The 27,313-nt window shown below is 39.4% G+C and overlaps 2 protein-coding genes across 3 annotated transcripts in view; one reads left to right on the forward strand and one right to left on the reverse strand.

The window, feature by feature from the left end:
* The window catches only part of vgll4b (vestigial-like family member 4b), a 46,612-nt gene extending 22,750 nt beyond the window's left edge, over positions 1–23,862 (forward strand). Inside the window, exons 1-5 of one of the 2 annotated variants that reach the window (XM_030133933.1) lie at positions 2,697–3,102; positions 9,237–9,471; positions 17,292–17,556; positions 17,804–17,921; positions 18,687–23,862. In XM_030133933.1, coding sequence (XP_029989793.1) covers positions 3,021–3,102; positions 9,237–9,471; positions 17,292–17,556; positions 17,804–17,921; positions 18,687–18,943 — 957 coding nt within the window. In that variant the 5' untranslated portion in view covers positions 2,697–3,020 and the 3' untranslated portion in view covers positions 18,944–23,862. Of the gene's footprint in view, positions 1–2,696; positions 3,103–9,236; positions 9,472–17,291; positions 17,557–17,803; positions 17,922–18,686 lie in introns of those variants that run through there. The other variant, XM_030133934.1, reaches the window with a different exon arrangement.
* Positions 23,863–24,120: 258 nt separating this feature from the next.
* atg7 (ATG7 autophagy related 7 homolog (S. cerevisiae)) overlaps positions 24,121–27,313 on the reverse strand; it is an 87,298-nt gene continuing 84,105 nt past the window's right edge. The window contains exon 19 of the mRNA XM_030133932.1: positions 24,121–25,124. Coding sequence (XP_029989792.1) covers positions 25,092–25,124 — 33 coding nt within the window. The 3' untranslated portion in view covers positions 24,121–25,091. The remainder of the gene's footprint in view (positions 25,125–27,313) is intronic.

The raw sequence follows: 27,313 nt of genomic DNA on the forward strand, positions 1-27,313 counted from the left end.
TCTTCCAGACCTGGAAACTTTTTCTTTTATTACAAGTTTGTCTTGACACATAATTTTCTCTTCTTTTTAGATTCATTTTGTGTTGCTGATCTAAATGACTGTTTTCTTGTGCTTTTTTGTAGTTGTTAGTATCTAGGTCTGTGTGTTTGTAGGTATGTATCGCGTGAAAACAAAAACACACACATAATTACTGCAGGTGTGTTTGTGTGTGTAAACTCATGCTCACAACCACACCCTGATCATTATGCTCTGTCACATACCCTGAGGAAATTGTTCTCTATTGTATCCATACACCCTATGTAACGCAATAACTGTCAAAATCTTATTCTCGCCATCTATGAACACAGTATCCATTTCATCTATTCAACCGTTTGTCTCATACTTTTTTCTACATCAGTCCTTTAACTGAAGACAAAGCCTGAGCACAGCCCATCATGGACACCAGGGGGCAGGAAAGACCTACTGTGAAAATGAGGTTCACTAGTTCACTTTTTGTCATTAACAGAGAATATGAGGTTTATTTCATGTGTGTTTATTAAAAACTGCAGACAGCTGATGAATCCACTACAGTGCATACATTTCACAGAATAAAATCCCTATTAATCCATTGCCTATAACATTTTCAGACAGATTCCTTATTTTTTTATTCCTATTTATACACATCAGTAATCACCTTTGACCAGGGGTAATGATCACATACTGAGTCCTTCATTTTATCTATGAAGAATGAATTCAAAACAATCATTTTATGATAAAAAAAATTCCAACTTTATAGCCAACAGTGTATTTTCTTTTATATTATCTCTTCTATGTTCTTTTTAATGACTTGATCTTTATTGAATTTTTCTATTATATATGAAAAAAAGAATAAAAAAGAGCAAAATAATAGTAAAAAAAAAAAACAAAAAACAACTAAACATAAATAAATAAATAAGTAAATAAATAAATAAAAATAAAATTAAATTAAAAAAAAAGGTTTTAGGCCATACATGCTATACATTTCCACACCTTATGACAGTTATCAATGCCAGTATACTGAAGACATGTGGACAATCTCCGACCAGATGAAACATTAATAATAATAATAATAATAATAATAATAATAATAATAATAATAACAATGCCAATAATACAAATATTCATGGTTACAACAGCCATTACTTATCACTAAGTCCAGTTTACATTCTTGAGCTGGAAACGTCATTGACCTGTGTAGGAGAAGTAGTACTACTTTCATTGTCTCTTCTATTTTCAAGTTTCCAGTTACTTATATGTATCCTCATTTTTCCTTTTTCTCTTTTCATCCCAGGATTTAAACAATCAAATGCATGTGTATGTGTCTATGAATGCACAGCAGTATAAGACAAGTTATTTATCTACCGTAACTTTATTGCTTCTGTGCAGTCAGTCTAATATCCCATAATATTCGTGCAGGGCCTCATTGTGTCTGGACATTGTGATAAGATTAGTTGAATCTGTGTTCCTTTATCACTACCTCAGGGATTAGATGTAGGTCTGAGGTAGGGATGTAACAATATGAAAATTTCATATCATGGTTATTGTGACCAAAATTATCACTGTTATCATTATTATCGCAGTATTGTTGAAATTGTGTTAAAATGTTCAAAAAGTACTTATACACACACTGAAATTATTTTAACCAAGTTGTATTTAAGAACAAAAAAACAAATAAAATAATAGGCACAATGCCCCTTCTGTTGGCAGAAACGTTCAAATATTAACCCTTAGTGGTCTGAGCCTATTTTGTCTGTTTTTCAGTACTTTTGATTTTGCCTTTATATACTACATGAAGAAATGTTTACAATACCCATGTTTGTTTTTGTTTTTTTTTTCAGCACAACTTCATCTATATCATCTGCCTATTTTTTTTTTCACTTTAACCTACTATATCAACATAAAAGGCCAGAAAACACAAAAAAATATAAAATCCGAATTGAAAAATGTATATAATTTATTGCATAAATAACACAAAGATGCTTAATGAACCTTTTCAAAGACTTTAAAAGTGAATATTGGTTCCAAATATTAGGTATAGAAAATCAAATTTGTAATAAATAAAAACTACAGGGTGTCCCATAAGTCTCCATACATAGGAAAAATAAATGTTTCTTGACATAAACCATTTTTATTTATATAATATGCTCTATATGACTGCCATTTTGTCGGGAACACATTTCAATGTGTGTCTGCTGAAGAACTATAAAGAAGAAATATAAAGAAATACATGTTAGAACCATATTTGTATGGAATGTATTATGTCTCCTATGTATGGAGACTTATGGGACACCCTGTATACTCAAATATTTGACATAAAAGCAGATCTTTACATAGGGTTTTTTCCCCTAAAAGTGCGGTAATCAAACACGGTTATCATGATAATTAGAATTTAAACCATCTGCAGTTTTACCACGGTTTATCATTATACCGGTAATCATTACATCCCTAGTCTGAGGTAATGTAGCCTACTTGTTGTATATATTCTCATCCGTGATTCTTATCCATTATAGAGGCCTATTGTGTTGTATCCTTTATACATTTGGTAGTGCTCTTTCTGCCTCCCCCTTCCTTCCCTCCCTGTCTCTCTGGATGTGTTTGGAGGGGCTGATCTTGCGCGTAAAACATCCCTGATATTTGAGGCGCTCCGGGGATTTAGTGAGCATGCCCAGTGCGTCCCCGTCCGCAGCAGAGGAAACCACTGGAGCAGCATAGGAGTCATACCAAGCATAGCCTGCGTGTCAGTGCAGTCGACTTACAGCTGGCTGTGAGGACAACTGACGCTACTCTTTTTTTTTGTGATCTTTCTCACCGCGATACATTCATTAATATCTCCTAAAAGTATCCTAAAGTTATCCAAAATAACTGTGGCTATCCGGTTAAGACCCTAACTAGTCGGCGGGTTTTTCTAGAAAACTAAAGTTGGAGGCTGGGCCTTTAGCTTTCTGACCGTCGCTTCAAAGAGAAAAAAAAAGCTGGTCTTTTTTGTTGCTTAAAGTCGATAAATGCTACTCACGAAAATGGACCTGTTGAACTACCAGTACCTGGACAAAATGAACAACAACATTGGCATTCTCTGCTACGAAGGTGAGGTTTTTTTTGTGTGTGTTTTCTGCGTGTTTTGGAGGTTGTTTTCAAAACTTTGCTCTGGCCGTTGTTGCCATTACGCTAGCGACGTTGTTGACACGGTCGGAGTTGAGTTGAAGTTAGCTAACTACCACTAAGTTATGTTCAGATTTAGGAAGAAAAGCAACGGGTTTCATAACTTTGATTGTAGAATGGTTTGTAATATCGAGTGAAAGTGGTGCTCACTTTTGAACTCTTCCCATAACGTCACGCTACGAGCGTTTATGTCCAATTCCAGTTTGAAGTATTAGCTTATCTGGAGTACGGGAAGTGTGTTTTATTAGCCCATCTTATCTTTTTATTCTGTGTTATTTTTTTTTTTATGAAGGAAGATCTGGCTAATAACTAAGATCAAACACTGAATCACAGACTTGAAGCCATGTGTGCGTGCTCCTCTTCAATGGCTGACTTGGGATTACTACTGCACTTATTCACTCTGCTCTGTTTCACTCCTATCAACCTTTGGCGTTTGTTATTATGCTAGTTTAGTGCTTACATGTCTGGCTGATCGTATTAGGCTTTGTTTTTCCAATTTTGTCAATTATTGTAATGATGCAATGCTGTTAGCAGCTCACCATGACTGTTTCGTAACTGATTATAACTGGGCAAGCATACAGATTTTTTGCATTTTCAGTCTTTTCCTTTTCTCTCTGGACTACATGTTATTTTCAGCTTTAGCAGTGTAGGATTAAATGTGTTAGGAACATACCAGGAGCTTCCATATCCCACCAAAGTGGCTGACTTTGGAGTGGTGTAAGTTCTCCACTCTGTTCTGCCATTAGTGCTCACATGTCAGAACTTCTGATATTATCCAGTCTTTCTGGGGGCGAGACCCAAGTCCTGTCCCCTGTCCGGAACCTGACTTCAACTGCAGGAAGAGAGGCAGAACTAAGTCCAGAACTGACAGCATTTCTTTGTTTGGATCCAGAAGCAAATCTGCAGCTGTCCAGCAGAAATCCAGTCAAAGTTTTATGATTTTTACATATACTCTTTTTTTTTTTTTTAAGAGAGCTCATTTCAAAAAGACCATTTTGAAATAATGGAGAGTAATAGGAAACTGGTGCAGGAAGGAAATGTGTGTAGTTAATGATAATACATCTATTTCTTTAGATGACTTGTGCAGCATGAAAGGAAATAATTTCCATGAGAATGTCATGTTCTTTTTTATCTCCCCTCTCTCCTCTGGGTGTGCATTAGCCTACTTTCTCCTCACTGTTCTCTGTTGCACAGTTAGCAGCTCCTTTCGACATGATAAAATGTAATGAACTTGAATAGCTTTCCTATTAAAAGAGTGCGACTGAAAGCCAGAGAGTGTCAGAGAGGTGGTTTGGCTGGTATCCAAGTATCATTTTATAGGAGAGGTGGAAGGAAAGGTTGTAGCTCTATATCAGCGCTGCAAATGCACACATGAATCTATGCTTTAAAACTGACTTTTACTGAACCTAGTGGTGGCAGAAACACAAGTTATTTATTTTTGTGGTTGAATGTGTGATTACAGCTGCTGTCAACAGATTTTATTTGAATATGTCTGTAATGTTTTCTAGAGGGAAAGTAGTTTGGCTGCTGTTTGTGAAACAGCAGGTATGATCGTTGCTTTCAGGCATGCGACTTTTCACGTTTTGCTTGTCGCACATGCAGTTCCACAAGAATTTTAGTGATAGTGGTTTGTCATTTTATCACTGCTGTAATCAGTTTGCTATTGTGCTGGGATTAGAGCCAAGTCACACTAGTCATCTTTGTTGTGGCAAAGATTCATAACGGGTTTCTACTACATATGAGTGATGAAATTGACAGCAGTGAAGAGTGAAGGCTTTGGAGTGATAGTTTTTGTGTCTCTTTGACAAAATGGTCAAGACACAGTTTTCTTTCTTTCCCTGCAATAACATCTCTGCAGGATTAAAAGCATGTATTGCTTTTTGTGTGTGCTTATTTTTATTTTTATTTTTTTGTCTGATGTTATTAGCTGACTGAGCAAAAATCTGACTGAATCATGTGCCTTATGATAAGAACACAAAGATAAAAAGAACCAAGCAGTGAAGAGTGGGAAAAAAAAGACTCTTTTTAAGCCAAGAAGAGACTGGAGGGGCAATGTGATACACTGAGCTTTCTGACTTGTGTGGTTTTACACTCATACATATTATCATAGAAAAACACACAAACTTATTGATCTATCAACACATTCTGAAAGCTGCTCTCCTTAATTATTTGTGTGGCACTTGGCCAATTATATTCCAGGTGTGCTTTAGTGTGATAATAAGTGGTTTGTTCTATCTATATCATGTCTGTTTCTTGTAATATAAAACCCTCTTGGGCATGTTTCTGCATGTAAACACACTATTCATTTATTTCCTTCTAGGATCTGTCTTATTCATAACTGAAAAGACCAAACGGGGGAAATGTGCTGCTTTTTTTTTTTTTTTGTCTTTGTCCTAGTGCTTACCTGTTGTGGTTTTAATAATTTGCCATCTTTGCCTTCCAGTTGTAGTTTCCAGGAACAGTTTGCTGAATGAATGAATGAATGAATAGATGTTGTATTAAGACACATCACTTGTTAAGTCAAATGATATACAGTAGTTAGCCTTGAGTGTAACATTACCATGTCACTCTTGGTATTTTCCACTATACTGAACATTATCCACTTGTATGGTTCATTTGCTTTCAGACTCATGTGGAAGATATGTATGGTCTTGCAATGTTTTTGCATTCTGTCTGCACTTCTCTTCATCTCTCTTTCAGTTCATCCCTCCCCTCTTTCTGTAAAGCTGCCATCAGTTGTGGCCTGGCAGTGAGGGGTGCTGGGGGAATGCTGACTGTCCTTTTTGCTGTTGAACAGGAGAAAGTAAACAAGGCTGAAAACCTGCTTAAAACTGTGTACTTTCCTCAACCTTGCCCCCTCTTTGTCTATCTGTCTTGCTCTCCCTTTTTCTCTCAGTCAGAGATCAAACCAATCTAACATCCGGTTTAAAAGTTCAGCTGACAAAGACGAGAGCCTCTCCGGAGCCTTTTGTGATTGTGTTGTTAAGATTAGAAACTCTACGGACTTAAAACATAAAAACAGGTTCAGCTTACTGAGAAACTTGGCCAAAAATAATAATTTTGCTGCTTTGCAGAGATAGATGAGGACAAGCTCAGGCTGTTTTTTTTTCCAAGTGGTTGCAGCGTAAAAGGGGAGAGGGAAAGGCAAATGGAGAGAGATATAGAGGTTCATGTCCGTTTGTAATCCAATCTCATCCTGATTCCAAACTTTGAAGTTCTGTCAAGAGAAACAGGCTTTGATCATGTGGGCCTAATGAACTGAGAGAGCAGAGAGGGGAAAGATAGAGTGGAGACTTCTGCCTAACAACCTGCCTTCTACTGACTGACTGCTGATTTAAAGACAGAACAGCATATTCGGTAGTATCGGCATGTTCTTTAGGGACTATAAATGAGTGATTTAATATTCTCTGTAAAGTGAGCAGATGATTTTTAGTATATCTCTGAAATCAAGGTTTGGGACATATTGGTTTTACCCTTAATGCCGCCGCTGGATATCCTTCGTGTGAACGTGATGACTAAGACAGATTTGGTTGGATTTGTCCTTTGATAACCAACATAGGGGAACCCTATCGATTTCAGCTTCTCTATGAGTGTTAGAAGTCATCCAAATGGGGGTGCTTTAGTTGAAAATCAGTTTTTGGGACATAAATCAAGCAATAATTGGCTGACTGAGATAAAAATTTGGTTCATATTGATCATCTTACAAATGTCCATTTTCTCACTACCATCCAGAGTTCATATGGTGTCATTTTCATACACTAGGTGGAGTTTGGCGGGAAAAATTGGTTCTCTGACCATTATTCTGCCACTATCAGGTTGATGAAGCTCAAATTGAGTTTATATTGACTGTCTAAGAATTAGCCTATCGTGGATAGACTTATATATAGCAGAGGATTGGGGGGGGGAGGGGTTTCAGGGATATACTCTTGCTGTTGGCCCCTGACAGCGTAAGCCTCGTTTTAGATGCAGTTGAAGTAACTTGTGTTGTTCTGAAGTTTTCTTTCTTCTGCACAAAAGAGTGAACAAATGACAAAATACATCAGTATACAACTTCACAGCTGGTGCTTCCGTACAAGACATCCTATTGGTTAAAGTTAGATTTAATTATGATGTAGGACTGGAATTATAATTGCAGCATCATCCTGTACAATGACATAATTGCAAAAGACAGCGATTTAGATGTCCAGATATAGGAGGACCTAATTGCAAAGTTTAAAAATTTCAACCTCTGTTGTCTGGTGATGTTTTGATTTAGTGACACTGAGCAGAGAGGTACTGTGAAAAAACATGCTTAGTGAATGTCAGAATATTTATTGAATTGTTGTTTTGCTTTTTACCTAAAAAGGAGTCATCTGTGTGTCTTCCTTGATGGACTCAATTGGTAGTTGCAATATTTCCTATCATAACTGCAAGATGATTTTCACACTAAATTGTGACGCTTTAATGGAAAATTGCTGTTAACCATATTCATAATGAGCTATATTAGAGGTAGAATTTCATTTGATTTAGGTGCAACAAACTCTCACCTGAAAGCACTTAAATCTGGATCAAGTCTTTTTCAGAAGTGAGGCCAACAGTATTTGACTCTACATGGTCAGGTTTTATATTTGTTTGCAGGGGGAAACCTTCCCAGATTCACTCACTCCTCAGTGCTTTACCCTTGTACCTCTGATAAACCATTTGTCCTGGGTCCTTGTGTCACCATCGCCCTTTTATTGCCATCCCCGTGTCCTGCCAGAAACAATGATGATGTCATCCTTGTTGCCATGGCACACGGTGGGGCGAGCAGGAACATGCCAGAGAGAAAAAGGCAGGAGGGGTTGCTGATATGTTTGGGAGGCCATGCTAAATATACACAGTGGAACTCTGGTGGCACGTTTTATCACACTACAAAGCCTTTTTATTGTTTCTGTGTGTGTGGCACAACCTTTTCAGAGCTTGACTGAAGTAATTACTTTCAGATTAGATTAAACTGCTTTTCACCTAAATTGTATGTACTTATGCTTATACCACTTGTTCAGTTTGTTGCATAAAGAGGGCAGTGTTACAAGTGTTACGTCTGTACAGTTTAAATTAAATAGAACTCCCTTAGCGCATTGCAGTGCAGTATTGTGACACTCGTTATGTTTAAAATAAATGTTAGTACATTTTTCTTATTCAGATCATTAGTTGCGTAGTTACAAAATAAAAATACCCAAGTAATAGTGATTTCTGCAGATTTATTAGTTTTGGATTGTCAAAAGTATAAGTAATGTGTGGAGTGTGTTTGCCACTGTTTTTCTCAGTCTAATAATAGTTATGGAGAAAGCTTTGAGTGGGAATAAGATGTTTTGTTTGGGAAAATTCAGATAGATACGTGAGGCTGTAGCAGTGGAAAGTCCCCATGCTGAGACAGGGCCAGTGGTAGTTTTCCTGATTCTTTTCAGCTCTTACTCCCACTCACTGATGACTCTGTAGGCCTTCTGTACCAGGGCAAGACCGGAGGGAAGCACAGAGAGTCAAGAGACAGAGAGAAATAGTTCACACCACACACACTGCACACAAATACAAGACCCATCCTCAGCTATTTCTTTTCCAAAACACTCCAAACCAGATACTCCTCTGCTCACGCCAGAGGTTTATGCCTCTCTCAGCAAACTGTATAAATCAACAAAACCTCAAATTTAAGGTGAAACACAGCTTGTACAGTTCTGGGGTAGTTTTTTTTGTGGTGAACTTGTTTAGAGTGGCAATAAAACAGTTGCCTTGTACTAGTAAATACCCTTTTTTTTTTCAGTTAATTACCATAATTTACATTTATGGCTAGGCACCCTGTTGCAGTGTGAGAACATGAGTTGACAGAATTGTGCAGATTTGTTTGATACTCAGTCATGCGTGTAACGTTTTGTTGAAGAATATTATATGCCAATTTTTTAATGAGACCCTTTTATTGTGGTGCTATTACTCTGTCAGATTTCATATTCAGATGATGTTTTTGATCTCTGCTGCAGATTACCTTGTGAACCTTTGTAGTAGAACCTTTAATGACTGTTTGTCCTTGGTCTTTGATCATCCTTCAGGTGAAGCAGCTTTGAGGGGAGATCCCAGACTCCAGTCCCTTTCCCTATCCTCGTCTTCCTCCTCCTCATCCTCCTCTTCGTCATCCTCCTCATCTTCATCTTCCATCTCCAGTCACAGGACAGGTCCCCCTCCCATCAGCCCCACCAAGAGGAAACTGAGCGGAGACCAAGGGGACAGCGACATGGACGACAACGAGCATGTGGCAAAGATGAGCCGACTGTTTGCTGCACAGCTGTGAGTACACATGCAGACATGTGTCTATAATGTACACTGACTTGGTCATTGTAATAATGACAGACTTCCTGTACAACATGCCACTTATTACAGGGCTACTTACTAAAGTAATCAGTAATTTGACAAAATATTGATTTAAAAAAATACATATTAATGTAATGAAACAAACAAGTTCTACAATAGTAAACCAATAAAGTATAGCAAGGATTTGTTATTCATGGCAATCATTTGCTATAGATAAATAAGAATTATTAGTCATTCTGGAAAATTGTAGTGTACCAAGTAGGTAGTCTTTGAATTAAATGCAAAATACACACGCCTTTTTGTGTCTCTCCCTTCTGTGCACTAAAGCACACACTGCTTGGTAAAAGCTGCATATGAGCACACACAAACCACGTCTTACTTGTGTTTGCAAGTGTTTTCCTTGGCCTTGTGTTTGTGGGTTCCTTGCTTGGATAAGTCGTGTCCAGGCAGGCCTTCTCAGAAGTCCCACTTTGGACTCCAGGTTGAGCTGGCTCCACAGAGTTCTCCTTATAGCCGCAGATCTTTGGCAGCTTGGAAACAGGGGCTGCACAACAGAAAGATTACTCACATCTCCAGCGTTCCCACATTCCCACTTCCAGAGATTCCAGAGATTCTGGAGTGCTGATTGGCTGTGAAAGACTGTGGGGCTGGGGGCAGTGGCGTCAGAGCTCTCTCTGTCGGTTTGACTTAGTCAGTCATGGGACTCTCGCCATTGCTATTTATTGCAGAGACCATCAAGGAGGTATTAGGTAGTGCTTTGCAGTTTTGCAGGAACAATAGGTCTTAGCAGTATATTCTGCTCCTGGAAACTTGTCAATTAGCTCCCACTGATGTGTGCCACGGTGGATAAGCATTCACTGGAAGTCCTGGATTAAAGGAGAGCAAAGTCATTGCCAATAATAAGTGTGTGCGCACATAAAGCAGTGGTTGTTTGGAACATACTGAGCAGCATTAAAATAATTTACTCACCAAATCAATTTTGTTAAGAGTTAAGTGGCTGTTAATCAATGATTATAATGTAGTAATAATGAACTGTTCACTTGCTTCTGTGACCTAGTAATGGTGTTTCAGTACAGCTGGTGTTACCAGTAGGAATCTGTGAGTCTTGATTCAAGTTCGTGTGATGGTACAAAGCAAATGTTTTTTTTCTTTTTGTGACTCTGGTTTCACATAACAAAAGGTTTGCTTGTGTATTTTAGCATTTTGCGGAGTCATGTTGTTTTCTATGATGAAAGAATTTACATTTTAAGTTCTCTGAAACCAAACACTAAATCTGTTCACTTGGTGTATTATTCTGTAGTGGGTTTTTTTTATGTGTGTGCTTTTCATCCTGTGAGACATTTTTCATATGCCATGCGATCTCTGCATACATTGACCAGCAATTTTTTTCTTATTGTGTACAAGGATGAAGGTTTAAGTAGACGTCACAGCTCATGAATGCAGTGTTTTGCTGTATAAGTTTTTGTGTCGTTAACCCTGAGTTCTGTTCAATTCAGTGCAAACTCTAATGTTTAATCCTTTTCAAACTGTTTATTGTACTGTGATAATTTTTTTTTTCAGACCTAACCTGTGATAAGCAATAATCCCTTTATTTAATCTTCATTATAATTATGACCTTGAGGCCATTTCACTTTGTGTGCTGTGGGTACAGTAAAGGAAAACCAATTGCTAGTTGACTTGCTGAAACATGAAGTCAGATCCGGGGCTTTTTGATTCAAAAAGCTTCATTTTCTCATCTTGCAAAACTTATTTGCCCTGGGGCAAACCTAAATGTGGCTTTATTTTTAGTTCAGTTTAATGTCAGGTTCTCTGAGGGCTTTCTTTCCTTGGCAAAGGGTAGCTGCTGAGTGACTTGTTAAAACCTGCAGTCAGAGTTGTCCTCATCCTTTGAACTGTTGTGTCTACTGAAAGAACAGTGATTACGCTAAAGTGGAGAATGATAGGTTGTTGTTACAGAAAAAGTTAAGCTAAAAATAGTGGGTAAAAACACCTGCTTTACTTGATACTGTCTGACACTCAACTTCACTTTGTATTTCACTTTATTTCACACAGTTGTAGGCACAGTGTTTAGGCTTGATTTGAAAATGATGATCTTTAGGAAGAAGTTGAATAGAAACCAAAAAACAAATCCCTTAAGAACATCCCTCCCATGTACACATAGATTTCAGATCAGATGTCCAGAGATTGTTATCTGACACCTTGCTAGCTGTTGGATCTTTGAATCTGCTGCCTTCTTCTGTCTTTGTGGCTTGCTTTTTTTTTGTTCTTGTTCATGCTGACTACTCTGCTCAATGTTGACTCTTCCTGCATGTTTAGACACTCTTGTGCTAACTCTCCTTTCAAAAACATATTCTGTTTGGATGGCAGTTTTCACACATGCTGACGCATACATTTTCAAGTGTAATATTCCTTAAGTTCCGTGTTGTAGTTTTTATTTCTGCCAGTAAATTCAGATTTCTTTTTCCTAGTAGCCTAAGTGTCGACACAGGTTGACACATGACACCTTAAACATTGGGTGTGGCTATAGGTGGAAACTCAGGTAGTCTTTGTCTAATAACAACAACCTGAAGTTGGAGGAAGGACAGGTTTAAGAGCAAGAAAGAAAACTGAGCTCAAATGTTTTTCATGCGAAAGGTGAATAAATAACGTTCAGCCATGTTATATGTTGTAAAAAATCTTTGAAATGTATGTCGGGCAACACAAAAAATGCATGGCATAGCAAATACTCATCATAAACATCTGCAAAAGGGTGCTCATCCAAGACTGAGGTGCAGGTGATTTCTGCTCCCCCACTGTGTCTGCATGCATTTGTGCAGGTATGTGTACAGGCTGGTGCATTGCCCATCTGCGATGATCTGTGTGTGCATTCATGTGTTTGTGGTGAGTGGGCTCCTTGTCAGACGGCAGGGGCTACTTTCCTCATTTTCTCTGAGGAGTAGGAGGAGTCTTGAACAAAGAAGCCTTATCCTGTCTGCTGGAGCCTGCGGGCTGGAAGCTTGCTGCTGCCTGCTCGCCTGCAAGCCACTCTGCAGTTGTAGACCAGCCAGTAAAAAAAAAAAAAAAACTTGCTCAGCTGTTTGATTCCTTCTTCAGAAAAATAACAACCAGCTACTGAAACAGAGTTTGCATAGGCTTTTAAAGAGGAAAAGCAGTTGCAGAAAAGTATTTGCATGAGCTAACATGTTCAGGCTTAGTGGAAATTAGGTTTGTCCATGTTTAAAATGACTTGGAGTTTAGAACAGATTGTCAAAATGTAGGTAACTGTTTAAGGGTCTGCAGCCAGGACCCTGTTTTATAGTTGTATGTAATTGTGCATTTGTATGTATTCTATATTGTCCTCATAGGTAATACTGTAGATACTGTGCTAAAATATTAGTACATTTTAATCCAAGTCAGTTCTCTGCAGTAAATACTGAAGCATACAGAAACTCCAGCTGAAACTGCAGCTGCTTTCTACTGGGAACTTCATCAGTAAGTTGTTCTCATGGAAGTTTCTCTAGAGGCCAAATGGGGAGAAAATAAGAGAGGAAGAGTTGCTCTGTGTGTGTGTGTATGCGCAGCCAAGGCTGGTGAAGTCATTGTTACCCTCTTGTTTTACATGAGACTATTTATGCAGTGTTTGAGGGAAGGAGGGAGAGCATGTGGGTCTTTTCTTCTGTGCGTGTTCACATGTTGTTTTCTTTGCCTTCTTGTTATGGTTGTTCCCATATCCGATCTGTCCCAGCTTTGATAACAAAGGATTTTCTTCACTTCTCTTTCTCTGCAGTCAGTTAACTCTCAAATGTGTTCCTGACATCTGTCGGCATTGCTGCATCAGTAAAAATGTACAAATTTAAATTACCAATATGGAAATGGTTCACTAGCACAAGCATGTAATTACATTTCTTTCATTTTATGTTGCGTATGATGGATTCATGACTAAATAGTCTGTACATAGTAGCCACTTGGGTATCATTCCTCTGGGTTGACTAGTATTTTAATTGATACAAAAATATTCCTAACTTCCGCTTGGAACAGAGTAAACCATGTCTAGATGTTTGTATACTTTATATAGCCTAAGTAAGCCCTGTGGCTCACTTTCTATGTGTGTATGCATGTGTGTATATATACATATATATATGTCCATTTTGTGGGTTTCTTCAGACCTTGCAGATCTGGGGCCTGGTTGTAACCTGTGGTTTAGCCTTCATCCTCCTCAGCTTTTTTTTTTTTTTTTTACTTTTTGTCGTCTTCTCTACACCCTGATTCTTCCCAGATGTTTCCTGTATGTATCTCTCTCTCTTTTTCTCCCTCTCTCGTCACTCTCTCTCTCAGTCTTTCTCTATTTATTTCTTCAAGGACAAGGATGTGAACCTCTGCCGAACCAAAGATTTGTAGTGAGGTTTTCTCTGAAGACTTTGGAACACAATTGTGAGAAAAAAACTTAGATCTTTTATAGCAAAGTAAAATACAGCTAACTTACCAAATTGGCAGCTAAACCTGGCACAGTTTTGGAAACATAACCATATTGTAAGGCCTGTAGGTCCTATGTTTATCTTGGTTTTAAGGGTTTTTTTTGTAGCAATTAGGAAAGTTGGCTTATACAAAGGTACTTGTTAAGCCAGACGTTTTCAGATTGTATAAGAATACAGACCTACAACAGATGAAACACATGATCCCAGTCATGATCTTTAACTTGAGGTTGACTTGAAGACAGGGTGTCATGTGAATGGTTACTTAAAAGGCTGCACTTAATGACAGATCAGAGTGGTGTAATATTGTTCAGGATATATGACTATATCATTTATGTATTCAGGGTTGAACTCATGGTTTTAAATTAAGGGATCTTTCAGTGAGTGCCCACCACAGTGACTACCACTAATGCCAGGCTGCACTTAAGCCAGAGCCTAGTAAAATAGAATCAAATAGATTTCTGGCCTCTATTTCATTGTGTTAAGTGGTTGATTCTGATGTCACCCTGTTCTCATTATCAGACTACTGCACTCCTCCACACTATTATCTGAATATTCACATCCATTAAACTAAACACTGTTCATTCAGTGTTAATGAAATAAGAATAGAATGCCCATGATAAATCAAACTTCAACTGTGCAACTTGGTCTTTGTTTTTATTGGGCATACCTGCCAGTTCATAAAAAGATTGGAGCTGTCCTTGAGGGATTGTTGTTACTGTTACAGCAGACAGCGGTCAGGACTTTTGTTTTGTAGTTTGTGCAACTTAAGGAAGTAAAATTATATAGCCACAGCTGCTGAAATCCACTGGGACAGTTGTCAACAGTTTTGCACTCTTGTGCGACTGTGTTGTTGTTTTGTCTATGAGCGATGAGTAACCCAGTGAATATTTATTGTAAAATAAGATCAGGCTGCTCCCTCAGCATCCCCCCCCCCACACACACACACATATCTCTGCCCCACTTGCCTTTTTTTTTTTTGTTTTTTTACAATGCACTCTCTCCCAGTGCCCTTTCAGTGCACTTTTTTGAGTCCTTTACTTCTCTCCCCCACTTTGAGCTTCCATGTACTCCTCTAGCCCCAGACAAGGCCGCCTTCTCTCTTTAGCTTTAGCCCTCCATACCACCCACATGCCCCTGTCTCATGCACAGCCCTTGCTGTCCACCCTTTTTATCCTCTCCCTCTCTTCCCAGCTGCAACCCTAACGATAATTGAGAGGTGAGTAAGAGAGACAAAAGACGAGGGTGGGTTATGAATGCCTGATCCCTGGCATGAAATGTGGTCCAGGGTTTGGTGGGCAATCAAGCGAGGGGAAGGCGGGGGAAGTGGTGGATTCGACAGCTTCACTATTCATTGGTCGGATTTGTTGATCCCGTTCACTGGCTCCTGCGACGGCCCCTCTTGTGTGAGGATGTGGGCATGCCTGCTTTTTGGCAGTGATTAAAGTTTGGAACAATTTCCACAACCTAACTCTAGATGCAGCTGCAGGGAGGAGATGAGAGTGAACTTTATCTATTTGCCTCTTAGCTAATCGAGGGATTGTTTAACTTTAAAGATAACGGGACATATACAGTTTGCATTTCGGATGAGTGTAGAAACAATTCAAACAACATATTTTCATGAGCGAGACTAAATAGCAAATATGAGTTTTACAAGCATTTTTGACGGTTAAAAATTGAAAATGAAAATTCCCTGCGTTAAAACATGAAAGCTTGTCATCAGGCAGTCAGAGTTTATGAAAGCACTGCCAAGTCTGTCCCTCTTGAACCCACAGGAAGTTTGCTGCTGATGGTCAGAGGGAAAAAAAGTAAGACAAAGACAAGGCAGGAGGGGGTGGGGGTCTCGGCTAATGTAAGCTCTCGGCACAAACGAAGGAAACTACCGACCTCGCTCTTTCTTATAGTAGAGGTCCAAACCATTCACATGCAGCTCCCCTCACCCTCCTCGACTCTTCCTCTTTCTCCTCAGTATTCTGTGGTGGATGGAGCTATGGGCTCCAGATGCTTGACCCAGCAGTCAGGTTGCTTGGGCACATGAATCTACAACTGTTTGCCCGAACTTGTTGTTTTGCATCTAAACAAAACCTTTTAAAAGCTGCTGCAGTGTTTGTTGTGTTTTCTCATTCAGACTTTGTCACATGGGCCTGGTGAAGAATGTACAATGCAGTTTGTGTTTTGTGTATTCCAGAGCCACTGTTGGCTTCTTTTTTCGTACTATGTTTAGTGCCTTTTATTCCTTATTGCGGCTGTAGAATCGCTCTACTGTGTTTTTGGTGAATGGACATGTGTATGCATGTTGGTATGGAGTAAGAGGGAAGAGGAGTACATTAAAGCTCACTCCCTGTAACGGGGCCTCAAACTGTAGAAGGGGAGAGGAGCTGCAAGAAGGGTGTAATAGACAGACACATGCACAAACACAGACCTCATTTACACACTGAACCATAGTAATTGCTACCTGTTAAGCTGCAAGCAAGTTTGCACTGTATCAGACCGCACTGCTTTGCTAAGGCATTATCATCAGAACTGGGAGCTGCAAAAAGAATCCGAAATCTGTGTTGTGTTAAACTGTCGTTACCTTAATCCCTTATCTTTATCTCAGCTTTTTCAAAGCTTAGAATATGAGCTCACATTTGGAGAGAACAGGAGTAGACTAGTATGGGTGTCAACAACCATTCAAGCCGATTAAATCAAATGTTATGACTCCAGAAAAGCTGGCATTGGAATTCAGTTAGAGGCAGCTCCGAAGAAAGTCTACGTATATATGTCACATTAGTACAGAAGGATTTTTATCTGACAGCAGTGAGTGCAGATGGCTGCCGGCTCACTGGAGAGATCAAGTTGACTCGCTGTGCTGAGGAAACCACTTTAGAGCTTTGAACTACGTGCCCATTGTGCCCCTCTGTACAGGAATAAGTTTGGAGTGCATCCATGTTGGATAAAGTTAGGAGTGTTCCTTCCTTCCTGCTAGACTCAACAGCACAAAAAGCAGTCTTATCAAGCCATGCGGCAATCTGAGAAGTAAATGTGTGTTGCGCTAGGTCAGAATTAATAGTTGCTGCTGGTCCTGCAGCGTTAGAACCCCATTTACAATTGTTCTTCTGTTTCTTTCCCCCCTTTTTTTTCCTTCTTCCATTATCTATTTCTATCTCTGAGCTCCTTCTCAGCTTTTTATCCACCCAGTTTCATCTCCCTTAAATTCATTTTTATTCAAATCTTACAAGCTTGAAATCTAAGGAAAGGTCTCATTAATTATGAAAGTTAGATAATCAAGTGAATACATCTGACTGTTTTAGTTCTTGGAGTGTCAATTAATAGGCGTTATGCTCTCTTTTTCTGTTAATCTAGGAAACCTAATGGAGATTATCGGAGCTCCTCAGTCTCTAAGGACCGTAGTCGGAGCCCCATTGAGCGTGTGGTGATGCCCAGCGCTCTGGGAGTCCACAGCAACCATCTGTACAGCCACGCCCACCACCACCATCACCTGGCCAGCCTAGCAAGCATGGACCAGCCCCTGGCACTCACCAAAAACACCATGGTGGATTCTGCACGAAGCAGCACAGCAGCAATGGTCACAGTGCCGCACACAGTCAGCGCCGTGGAACGCCAGCAGGTACAATGTGGACCCTATTTGTTTTTTGACTTGTTTTTATACATTTTTAATTCAGATCTTCCCTTAGTCTGGTTGGAAAGGTTCTAGAATACTCATCATTTTCCCCTCAGTCTGCCCTCTTTACTTCACATTAAAACACGTCTTTATTATGATGCCAAATATCCTCTTGTACCTACTGTTAAAATATTTTAGTTGTTAAGTGGAAGGAACGGCTGTTTGATTTTTAAGTTGTGTCTTTTTATTTCAGAATCGTCCCTCAGTGATCACATGTGCCCCAGCAAACAACCGCAACTGCAACCTATCTCACTGTCCAGTCTCCCACAACGGCTGCTCGAGCCTCGCCAACAACTACAGGAGAATTAACAGTAAGTATGCACATGCAGAGTGTATACAGACAGAAATAGTACTACCAGGTCGATGCTTCGTCTCATTTAGTTTCCTTAATTAGTTTATATTCATTGGAGCAGACAGATTGACATGACGATCTCTGAAATTATGAATTTTTAACAAGTAACCCAGTTGTACCTTGAAGTGGATTTAATTTTGTGGAAAAAAATTCAATTACTTACCAGAGGAAACACCACCAGAAAAACTACTTTAGGTTCAGGCTAATTGAAATGACTAATGCTGAAAAACATCATCACATTTTCCCAGCCTGTTTCTGTTTGGAAACACAGCAGTTGTTAAGATGGAACCTCAACATACTTTTACAGCTTTTTTTGTCTTTTATCTCCGTCCACGAAAAGTCACTTGAGACTTCCATCAAACCTTTCAACATGCTTCCTTCGTACTGTCTGTGAGTGTCAGTCATGTTTTCTGTGGGCTGATAACTTGACTGTGGCTGCTTTTATGATCCCAGTGAAATCCCGATGATCTCATTGAGGTTAACAGTGAAATTTAAAACTGTGATTTAATACAAATAAAGTGCAATGAAGATGTGATGTAGATGTTTGAGTTAGTATTTTTCCATTGGCTTTAAATGCACATTACCAATGCTGATGTTAGGCAGTAAACTTCCCACTGACCATTATACAAGTGAGCTTTGGAGTCGTTACTTTTTTTGACAATGGGGCCGAATCTGTTTTCCGTCTTTGCCTTCTCTCATCCTCCGTCTTCTGTTTTGTTTTTAGCCAACACAGCCTGCGACCCGGTGATCGAGGAGCACTTCCGCCGCAGCCTCGGGAAGAACTACAAGGAGCCCGAACCCCCTGCCACCAACTCCGTGTCCATTACAGGCTCGGTTGATGACCACTTTGCCAAGGCGCTGGGCGAGACCTGGCTGCAGATCAAGAACAAGGGGAGTCCCTCATCGTCCGGCAGCAGCCCAAACTCCTCCCCCGACAGTCACATGGTCAATCACAACCACTCCCCTTCTGTGGTCTCCTGAAGGGAGGGTGGGGTTTACAAGGGATCAGCCCCCTGTTTTCACCCAACCATCCCAGCTCTGGCACCCACGCCTCGTCACTTTGGTCTGTCACCAGCATCCCAGTGGGAATGCCTTCCTGCTGGTCTGCTTCATCACAAACGCTTCAAACCTGCTCTCTCTCTCTCTCTACGTACTCATAGAGGAGGATCAATCAAGCAATAACAACATGGTTGTTTTCCCCCCTTCTATCCTTGGCATGTTAATAACAGACAACATTAAGTAATGAATAATGAGGGTTCGACTTTGGGACTGACGGGAGCATCAGGTTGCTCCTTCCAAATCATTCATCATCCCCGCTTGGAGCTGAGCAAGAGTCTGTAGTTATGTACATAATGAGACAGATCCGGTGGTGTTTTAATTAATTGTCTTTTTTTTTTTTTCTGTTTTCTTGTTTGTTTCTTTATCGGTAGGTTTGTGTACTGCTTCTGTATCATGAGATGCCCGATGTTTGAAAGAAAAGATAAGAGAGAAACACTTTGGAGATTAAGCAAATTATCACAAGTCACCTGACTGTGCTACCAAAGAAACCTCAAACACTGGTGTTTATCTGTGCCCACGTTAAGAGCAAAACAACACAAAGCCATCTTTGAATCGCATCCCTCTGCTTTCTCATGTATCACACCTTACCCTCCACCCAGCTTCACCTCCCGCCCCCTCCCTCCCTCTCTCACTCTCTCTCTCTCCTGTGTATGTGTTCTGCTGGTTCTGTTACTGTATGTGTGTTCTTTTGTGATCGGCTAGGTCTGATTTGCACTACTGCCATAGAGGGTAAAGGATGGCACGCTAATATTGTAATCTGGCACCACACACTGGAACGAATGCCACTGATGTTGAGACAAACCCATAATATCCGATGTTTGTTGGAACCTTTGTTTGACTGGATTCTATTCACTCTGACCATAATTCCATCCTGGCCTAGACAGAAAAAGACCAGTCTTGTTATTGCATATTCTGTAACTGCATTTCTGACAAATGCAAAACATAGTGGTGGAGCTGGACAGGATAATAAGGTACACACAGGTTAATTCTCCTGACAGTGCCCTTGACCAAGGTAGAGATGAAATCTGAGTGCTTTTAATGGCAGCTCACTACCCTTAATGTGTGCTAATGCTAATATTAATCTAGTGATAATGCTAGGTTGTGTGTATTAGGATGGGTAAAATGCAGAGACTGAATTAACCTTTAATCTCAATATATAAAGATAAAGTTGAGAAACTAAGAAAAAAGGCAAGTTTTATGCTCAGACGACAGAAACAAAGATGTTGATTGCAATAAATTTTGTTACCAGAGGTATATTTTGGAAAGCCACTTTCATTTTGACTAAGAAAAGTCAAGAAGTTCAATCAAGTAGGTCAAGTAACATTGTAATTGAAGATAAATACCATCAGTTTATAACTATACACAAAGTGGCTTTGACTGTTAATGTGTCGCACTGTTCCTATGAGGTCACTGCAATGGAAAGTGTACGGAAGTCGTAGCCAGGACTCATTTCTTTATCACTTTATAACAGCTTTTTGATGTTCCAAATGTGCTTAAAGATAATATTACATTCTATAAAAACTACACAAGGACAAATATTAACATTTATACAAATGCGAGGTGTATGTATAATTGAAAGTACTTTATACTGTCCAGCTCTACATGTGTTTTATATCCACATGAAAAATGAAACAGTGTTGATCACTTTCGCTGGAAATGAAAGAACCAAAGCACAGTCAGGTTATTAAATCATCCAGTGGTGGTGTTCATGGCCATCACAGTAGTCAGAAGAGGAGATTCAGACTGAAAACACAAGTTGTAAATCCTGTAGTGTGTTGAAGATTGGGCTTTTGCTCAACGGTGTCTTTTTGAAGTGTTCCAGAGGGGCTTAACTGCTGACATTGATGAGGGGATGGATGACACCGCATGTCACTTTGTGGTTTGGGAAAAAAAAGCCTGGTTTCTGGACTGGGGGGAGAGAGGATTCTTCAGATCTCTTCAAACATGCCTTTGTTTTTGTTACTCTTTGAACACGGGTGTTGTAATTATGTTTGGCTCACACCCTGCTCTCCTTCCCTCTCTCCTACACACTGTGGTTTGCAGATTTCTACAGAGTTTGAAGGGTAAACTAATGCTTTTACAGATGCATGTTTTTGTTTTGTTTTTAATAGCTGGTATCTATTAGTGTTTTTAAGCATTTCAATCTTAACTATTAGCCTTTTCATTTGGACGTTAGTTGTTACTTCTTTTGTTGTCAGTAACAGACATAGACACTATACACTCACTGCTGGGTCAGTTGTACTCCATATTATTATTGTTATTGTTATTACCATTTTGTATGTTGTTTTCCATTAATATCAGTATGGTAACAAACATCTGTAGTGGGACAGCCTCCGGACAGGCTCTGTTTAATGATGAGCTGCATTTCTCAAAACCAGCATGATGATCATCCAATCCTGATTGGGTTGAGTTGGCTTTGGGAGAGGCAGCCTGTAAAGGTTTTCTTTAAGATGTTGATCCATCAGTGGTACAGGATGCTACAGCCTTCAGCCTGACTGAGCTGAGACACCAAGTTGGCACAATGAGTCAGCGGAACTTCGTTTACCAGAATTTCAGAAACCGATTCTGGATGATATGGTTAAAAAAAAACAAAACACCACATTTTGACTTTTTCTGCCACCATCAACAAATGGCATCAGATTTTTAAGTATTAACAACACTAGCATTGACATTTTTGTAATACACATTTGTCTGGTTATTGGGCCTGACTTGTCTAACATCTAAGTTCAAGCTCTTCCATCCTGCAGCAGTTTACTTTTTGTGTCCTGACTTGGTGTCCAGACCCATGTGTATTTCGGTGCTTTCTTTGCTGAACATTGTATTGTGTGTATCTGCAGTTAAGCTAGACTGCTGCAGTCTGACAAAATGATTTTTACTCTGTAAAAGAGCCTGCGCCAAGGTGGCATACATTCCTCCTGTAGGGAACTTTGTACAGGCCTTATTTACACTCAATATCTCCACATGAACAGACAAGCCAGGGCTGATTGTGCCAGCAGAGTCCTCTGCTTCCAAGGTGTCCACCATATCTTTTTTCACTTGCATCATTTAAGTTAACCTTCATTTTGTGTGATAACGGAACAACAAAGCATTTACCCCATGAATTAAGGACATTCAGAGCATTGAACAGAACAGGGCAACGCTTTCTGTGGCTAAAGTACAAGTGGCTTCACTTTGAGTCGTAGTTTTTCAGTGGTGAAGTTCATACTGTTAGTTTAGGAACTTATTCAAGTACATTTACTACAGACTTCTCGAAATGGAAACCGCTGTGTTCTAGAATGTCCACACATTCCATCCTCTGCTGTCGACAAAAATGTGACACAACCAGAACTGACGATAAACGTTCTACTGTCGTCACCCTGAATGAATTTAAACACAGATGAGTTCTCATTGGGCTTCCTCAGACCAGTTGACAGTGGTTTGGACTGTATGTTTGGGGGCAGGTTCGGGGGGCGAGCCTTCAGGAGCTGAGCTCCTAAAAGGACGACCTGTGAGCAGCAGACGTTCAGCTGCCACTGAGCGTCTGCTGAAGGTCTCACAGCGATGCCTCCCCCTCCTCTGTGGTTCATTTGACCCCAATTAAGATTGGAGGTAGTTAGCATCATGTTAGAAAACACGAGGGAATAGTGCTAGGTGTCCAGAGGGTTTGTTTTTCTATTATTATTCTTTCTCATTATCATTTCACTACCACCCTGTAGGTAGGAGGCTCTCTTTCTGTTTTGACACACACTCCCTACACACTGTAGGAAAATCACTTAATAAAAGACTTTTTTATAATAGGTAACTATAAGACCATCATTACGCTGTGCGTAAGGAATGTACAGAGAAAAATCGTAGGTATTTTTTGAGGAACAATTAATTTGTTAATGATATGTAGCTATTTAATTGTTGTTTTTCCCTGTCCTTATATTGTAATCATTGCATTTTCTCTTTTGTGAAAAAGTTGATCTTTTTTGTTTATAGAGTTTGTCTTGTTAAGAGTAAAGGTTCAAGTGCAGGAACACAGTAAATGTATGAAACCACAATAAGCCACTGGTGTGTCCGTGACAATCGCTACTTCCATTGATCCCCGTTGTTCTGGAAACAGTGAACTGGTGGTGTTGACCATGTGACTTGTGAATCATCTGAACAAAGAGTTCACTCATGAGCAATAAGAGTCAGTCCTTCTAAAGGTCTCTTCAGAAATTAGCATGCGATGTGAGAAAGGATGTCGCCGCTGGCCCTGACTGTCTTACCAGCTATTTCTGAATAATTTTCATGAAGTTGTTGGGGAAAACACATCCATCATGGGCTAGCAGGCAGGTACAATCCCCACAAAAAAAAAAAAAAAGTCTCTTGAATGGTTTTGGTTTTTAGATGAGAAGTTACCCTTAAAACTTGAGCTAAATCAGTAAAAAAAAAAAAAAAAAATCCAATCACTAAAGCTCAAGTGATGTAGTTGTGACATTCTGTTTGTACTTGTACACATGTTGTGGTCAAATACATATGTTTTTCTGTCAGTGAGGCTGAGATGATCAAAGTAGTACATGAACATCGGGGATGTTTGCCTTTCATGTCACAGTTCTCATCTGCTGGGGCCATTTTACTTCTAATCAAGTAAAAACAACATGAAAAAGTGCAGAAAAATCAAAAGGAGTTGGTCCTTACCCTGACTGTACACGCGATCCTTTTTGAAGTGGAAGTAGCATGTACTTAGTGGTAGTAATACTCTGAACTGTAAAACATTTGTATCATGAAAACAACCGTTTGTGGCTCTGTGTCTCCTACTAAAAAGGTTTTGGCAGGCCACCTTTTTTGTACGTAAAGTAGCCTTGATGAACAATAAAGTGCTTTTAAACCACAGAGATGGGGAGTCTTCGTCTTATAAAGTGTGTTCGTGGTCGTAATTACTTAAATAACACATTAACACGAGCATCATCAGGTATTTGATGAGATGGCACTAAACTAAAACCATGGATGTGTCATACAATAAAATGTGCAAACGCCCTTGAATTCCACAAATGACAGACATTTCATTTTAGTTTTGGGATTTAATACTTACAGAAGAGAATTAGAACAAAATGAACAGATTTACAAAAACCAAGAGAAAGTTGCAAGTTTTAACGACTGTTGAGAACTCAGATTATTGAGGTTTATTTGGAAATATGCATACTTCTTGGTGAAAACACTTAAATTTTGAAACAACAGAACAGAAATTCTCTCCCACGAATATGCAACCTGATGATAAAGCGTACATTTCATCACACCGACAAAAAAAAAAAAAAGAACACATACATGCATCAACACCCGACTGTGCAGAGTAAACAGGTTTTTCTACAGTAAATGGAGTATTTGGTGACAGCGTACAGTAACATCTGTGTGTGTGATTCAGTGACAGGAGTGGAGCTGGTTTCAGTATTAAGTGTCTCCAGTAAACAGACGGTGAGACGGATGCATCTGCTGAGTCGTCCAGTGTTTTTGTATTTTCGTAATTCATCCCAAACTCTTTTCTCAACTGAACGAGTGAGCAGATGTAATAAAGCAGAGTCCTGCCAAAGACTCTTCAGCAAATGCATTTAATGTGATGATGGAGAGACTACAAGATGGACCCAACATGTGACCATTTTTACACTTTACAAAAAAAACAAAACTTTGTTCTCCTTCAGACTCCGATGTGTAAGTATGTAAACATTACTGGTTATTATGTCATAGGATCAGGTACATTCTGCTTTAAACACAACAGTAGCTGCTTTTTAAAGCCTCGATCATGTTGTTAAAAACATTCACTCAGTGTTTTCGCAGTAAGAGTGACTGGTCCGACTCTTTGGTCGATGTCGTATCCAACAGACTTGGGTTTTAAGGACAGAAACAGAATGCTCTAAAGCCTCTCAGCTGTGTGTTTTTTTTTTTTTTTTTTTGCATGGATTTTTATTTGTGTTTATTTAATCCATATTTATCAGTTTGTCTGCAGAGTGTGCATGTGAAATAAGTTCCAAAAAAGACAAAAAAAATAGTAGAAAAATGGAGGGATGAACTGACTGAATGGATCTGATGTTTCCATCCTCATTGGTGCAGGTTTTATTTTTCCAGTCCTTTAGATGCTTTCATCGTCGCTCATATCCCAAATCTAGAGAGGAATAGAAACAAAGGAAAAAGAAAAGAGACAAAAGTTAATTCACATAGAATGCATTTCTCTGTTTAACCCTCAAAAACCTCAACAGTTTCTTTCTTTCTTTATTTAGGATCCCCAGTAGCTGTACCATAGCTACAGCTATTCTTCCTGGGGTCCTTACAATAATCTTTACAACTTGTTAATGCAAATAACATACAATATAATCATTCAAAACAATTTTCACGTTCTATGTAACATACAAAAAACCAGACAAAAATACAGACACGACATCCAGACTGCGTCTTTTCATTCCCCTATTATGAATAACCACCTTTTTCAACCATCCTGAATGGATAAAGGCTTCCAGACCTGGCATGATAAGGGCATTCACAGAATCAAAGACCTGTACATAGATAATACATTTGCTAGTTTTGAACAGCTTTCTAAAAAATATTCTTTAAGTAATTCTCATTTTTATCGCTATTTACAAATCAGGGACTTTGTACGAAAGAAATTTTCCAATTTTCCAAATCTACCCCCTCTTTCCGGTTTGGATAATGTCCTAGAGGTCAATACGATGGACAAGGGCAGAGTGTCAATGATTTATGCTCGGATTTTGGAGACTCTGAGTCTGTCCGTATCTCACCTCCGTGAACAGTGGGAAAGTGACATACTGTAGGGATGCCACTCTCAGACAAGGAGTGGGACATGGCACTTTTTAGGGTCTATTCCTCCTCCATTTGTTCACGACATTCATTAATTCAATTCAAGATTTTACATAGATTGCACTTCTCTAAAGTTAAACTTGCAAAAATATTCCCTGACATTAACCCTATCTGCGACAGATGCAAGCAAGCCCCAGCAACAGTATACCACATGCTATGGTCCTGCTCCAAACTGACCCCTTTCTGGAACTCTTTTTTTGATTTTATTTCCAAGGCATATGGGTGCCGTATTCAGCCATCTCCTCTTACTGCTATTTTCGGTCTCATTTCATGCACGGATGACTCAGTTCCTTCAGTTAACCTACAAAAAGTTGTGGCCTTTGCATCTTTACTAGCTAGACGTACCATTCTCTTCAAATGGAAGGACTCATCACCTCCAACACACAATCACTGGATTAGAGACATCATGCTTAATATAAAGTTAGAAAAAATTAGGTGCACCCTAAATAACTCTTTCAGTAAATTTTACAAAATATGGGAGCCTCTTTTACACTGCGTGAATATGTTGCCTGGCCTGGAACTTTAAAAACATTTTAGGTGTTTATATTGTTATTGACCTGTTTTGTTTATTTATTTTCTCTCCTCCTTTAATGGTATCAGAATGCACTGTCTTGACTGTCTTTATGTGTGTCTTGTTTGTATTGCCCTTTTTTGTTTTGTTTTGTTTTGTTTTGCCTTGGGTTCTGTTTGTTTATTATGTCTAGTGTCAATCTTTGTATTATAAATACATTGCTTGAAATTATAAATGTCATACTTGTGAAATGAAAAGTTTTATAAATGTTGAAAAGTTCTATAAATAAAGTTAAAAAAAAAAAATACAGACACGACAGCTCCTTCAGATTAGCAGCGGTATAGTATACTGAACAACAAAAGAAATGCAAGTTTTGGTCGTTAATTTAGGCAAGAGTTCAGCTGTCCTGGTGAGTTGTCAACTGAGATACACATTACAATAAGTGAGTTATAACCATTGGAGCGTGTGTTTGCAGGCAAACACACGTGCGGTACGTTTTCAGTGATATGGTAGTGGGAGCAACAAATGGGAGTGGCAATTCCCTTTGTTTATCCGGGGGCTATAAAAAGAAATGGTAAGATTCAAAAGTTACTGCGTTACCATGATGCCTCGCCTTAACGCTAATCTGAGAGAACGCGCCATTGGTATGCTTGATGCTGGTTTAACGGCTCGCAACGTTGCCAGACGTCTGCAAGTGCACGAGTCCACCATCAGTAGGCTGAGACACGATTCCGTGACACAGGGACCACTCAGGACAGACCAAGATCCGGAAGACCACGTGTGACCACCTGTAATCAGGATCGCCATATTCGCTTGGCCCATCTCCGTGACCGTCAACTCAGTGCTACAAGGACAGCAAGAGTGACCCACTGTAAATTTCACAGCTGGATATAAATATCTCATATGAAACCAATATTCATAATAAAACCAATACCGAAACATACTTGCGTTTCTTTTTGTTGTTCAGT

This window comes from Sphaeramia orbicularis, chromosome 5 (assembly GCF_902148855.1).
Source record: "Sphaeramia orbicularis chromosome 5, fSphaOr1.1, whole genome shotgun sequence".
NCBI lineage: Eukaryota > Metazoa > Chordata > Actinopteri > Kurtiformes > Apogonidae > Sphaeramia > Sphaeramia orbicularis.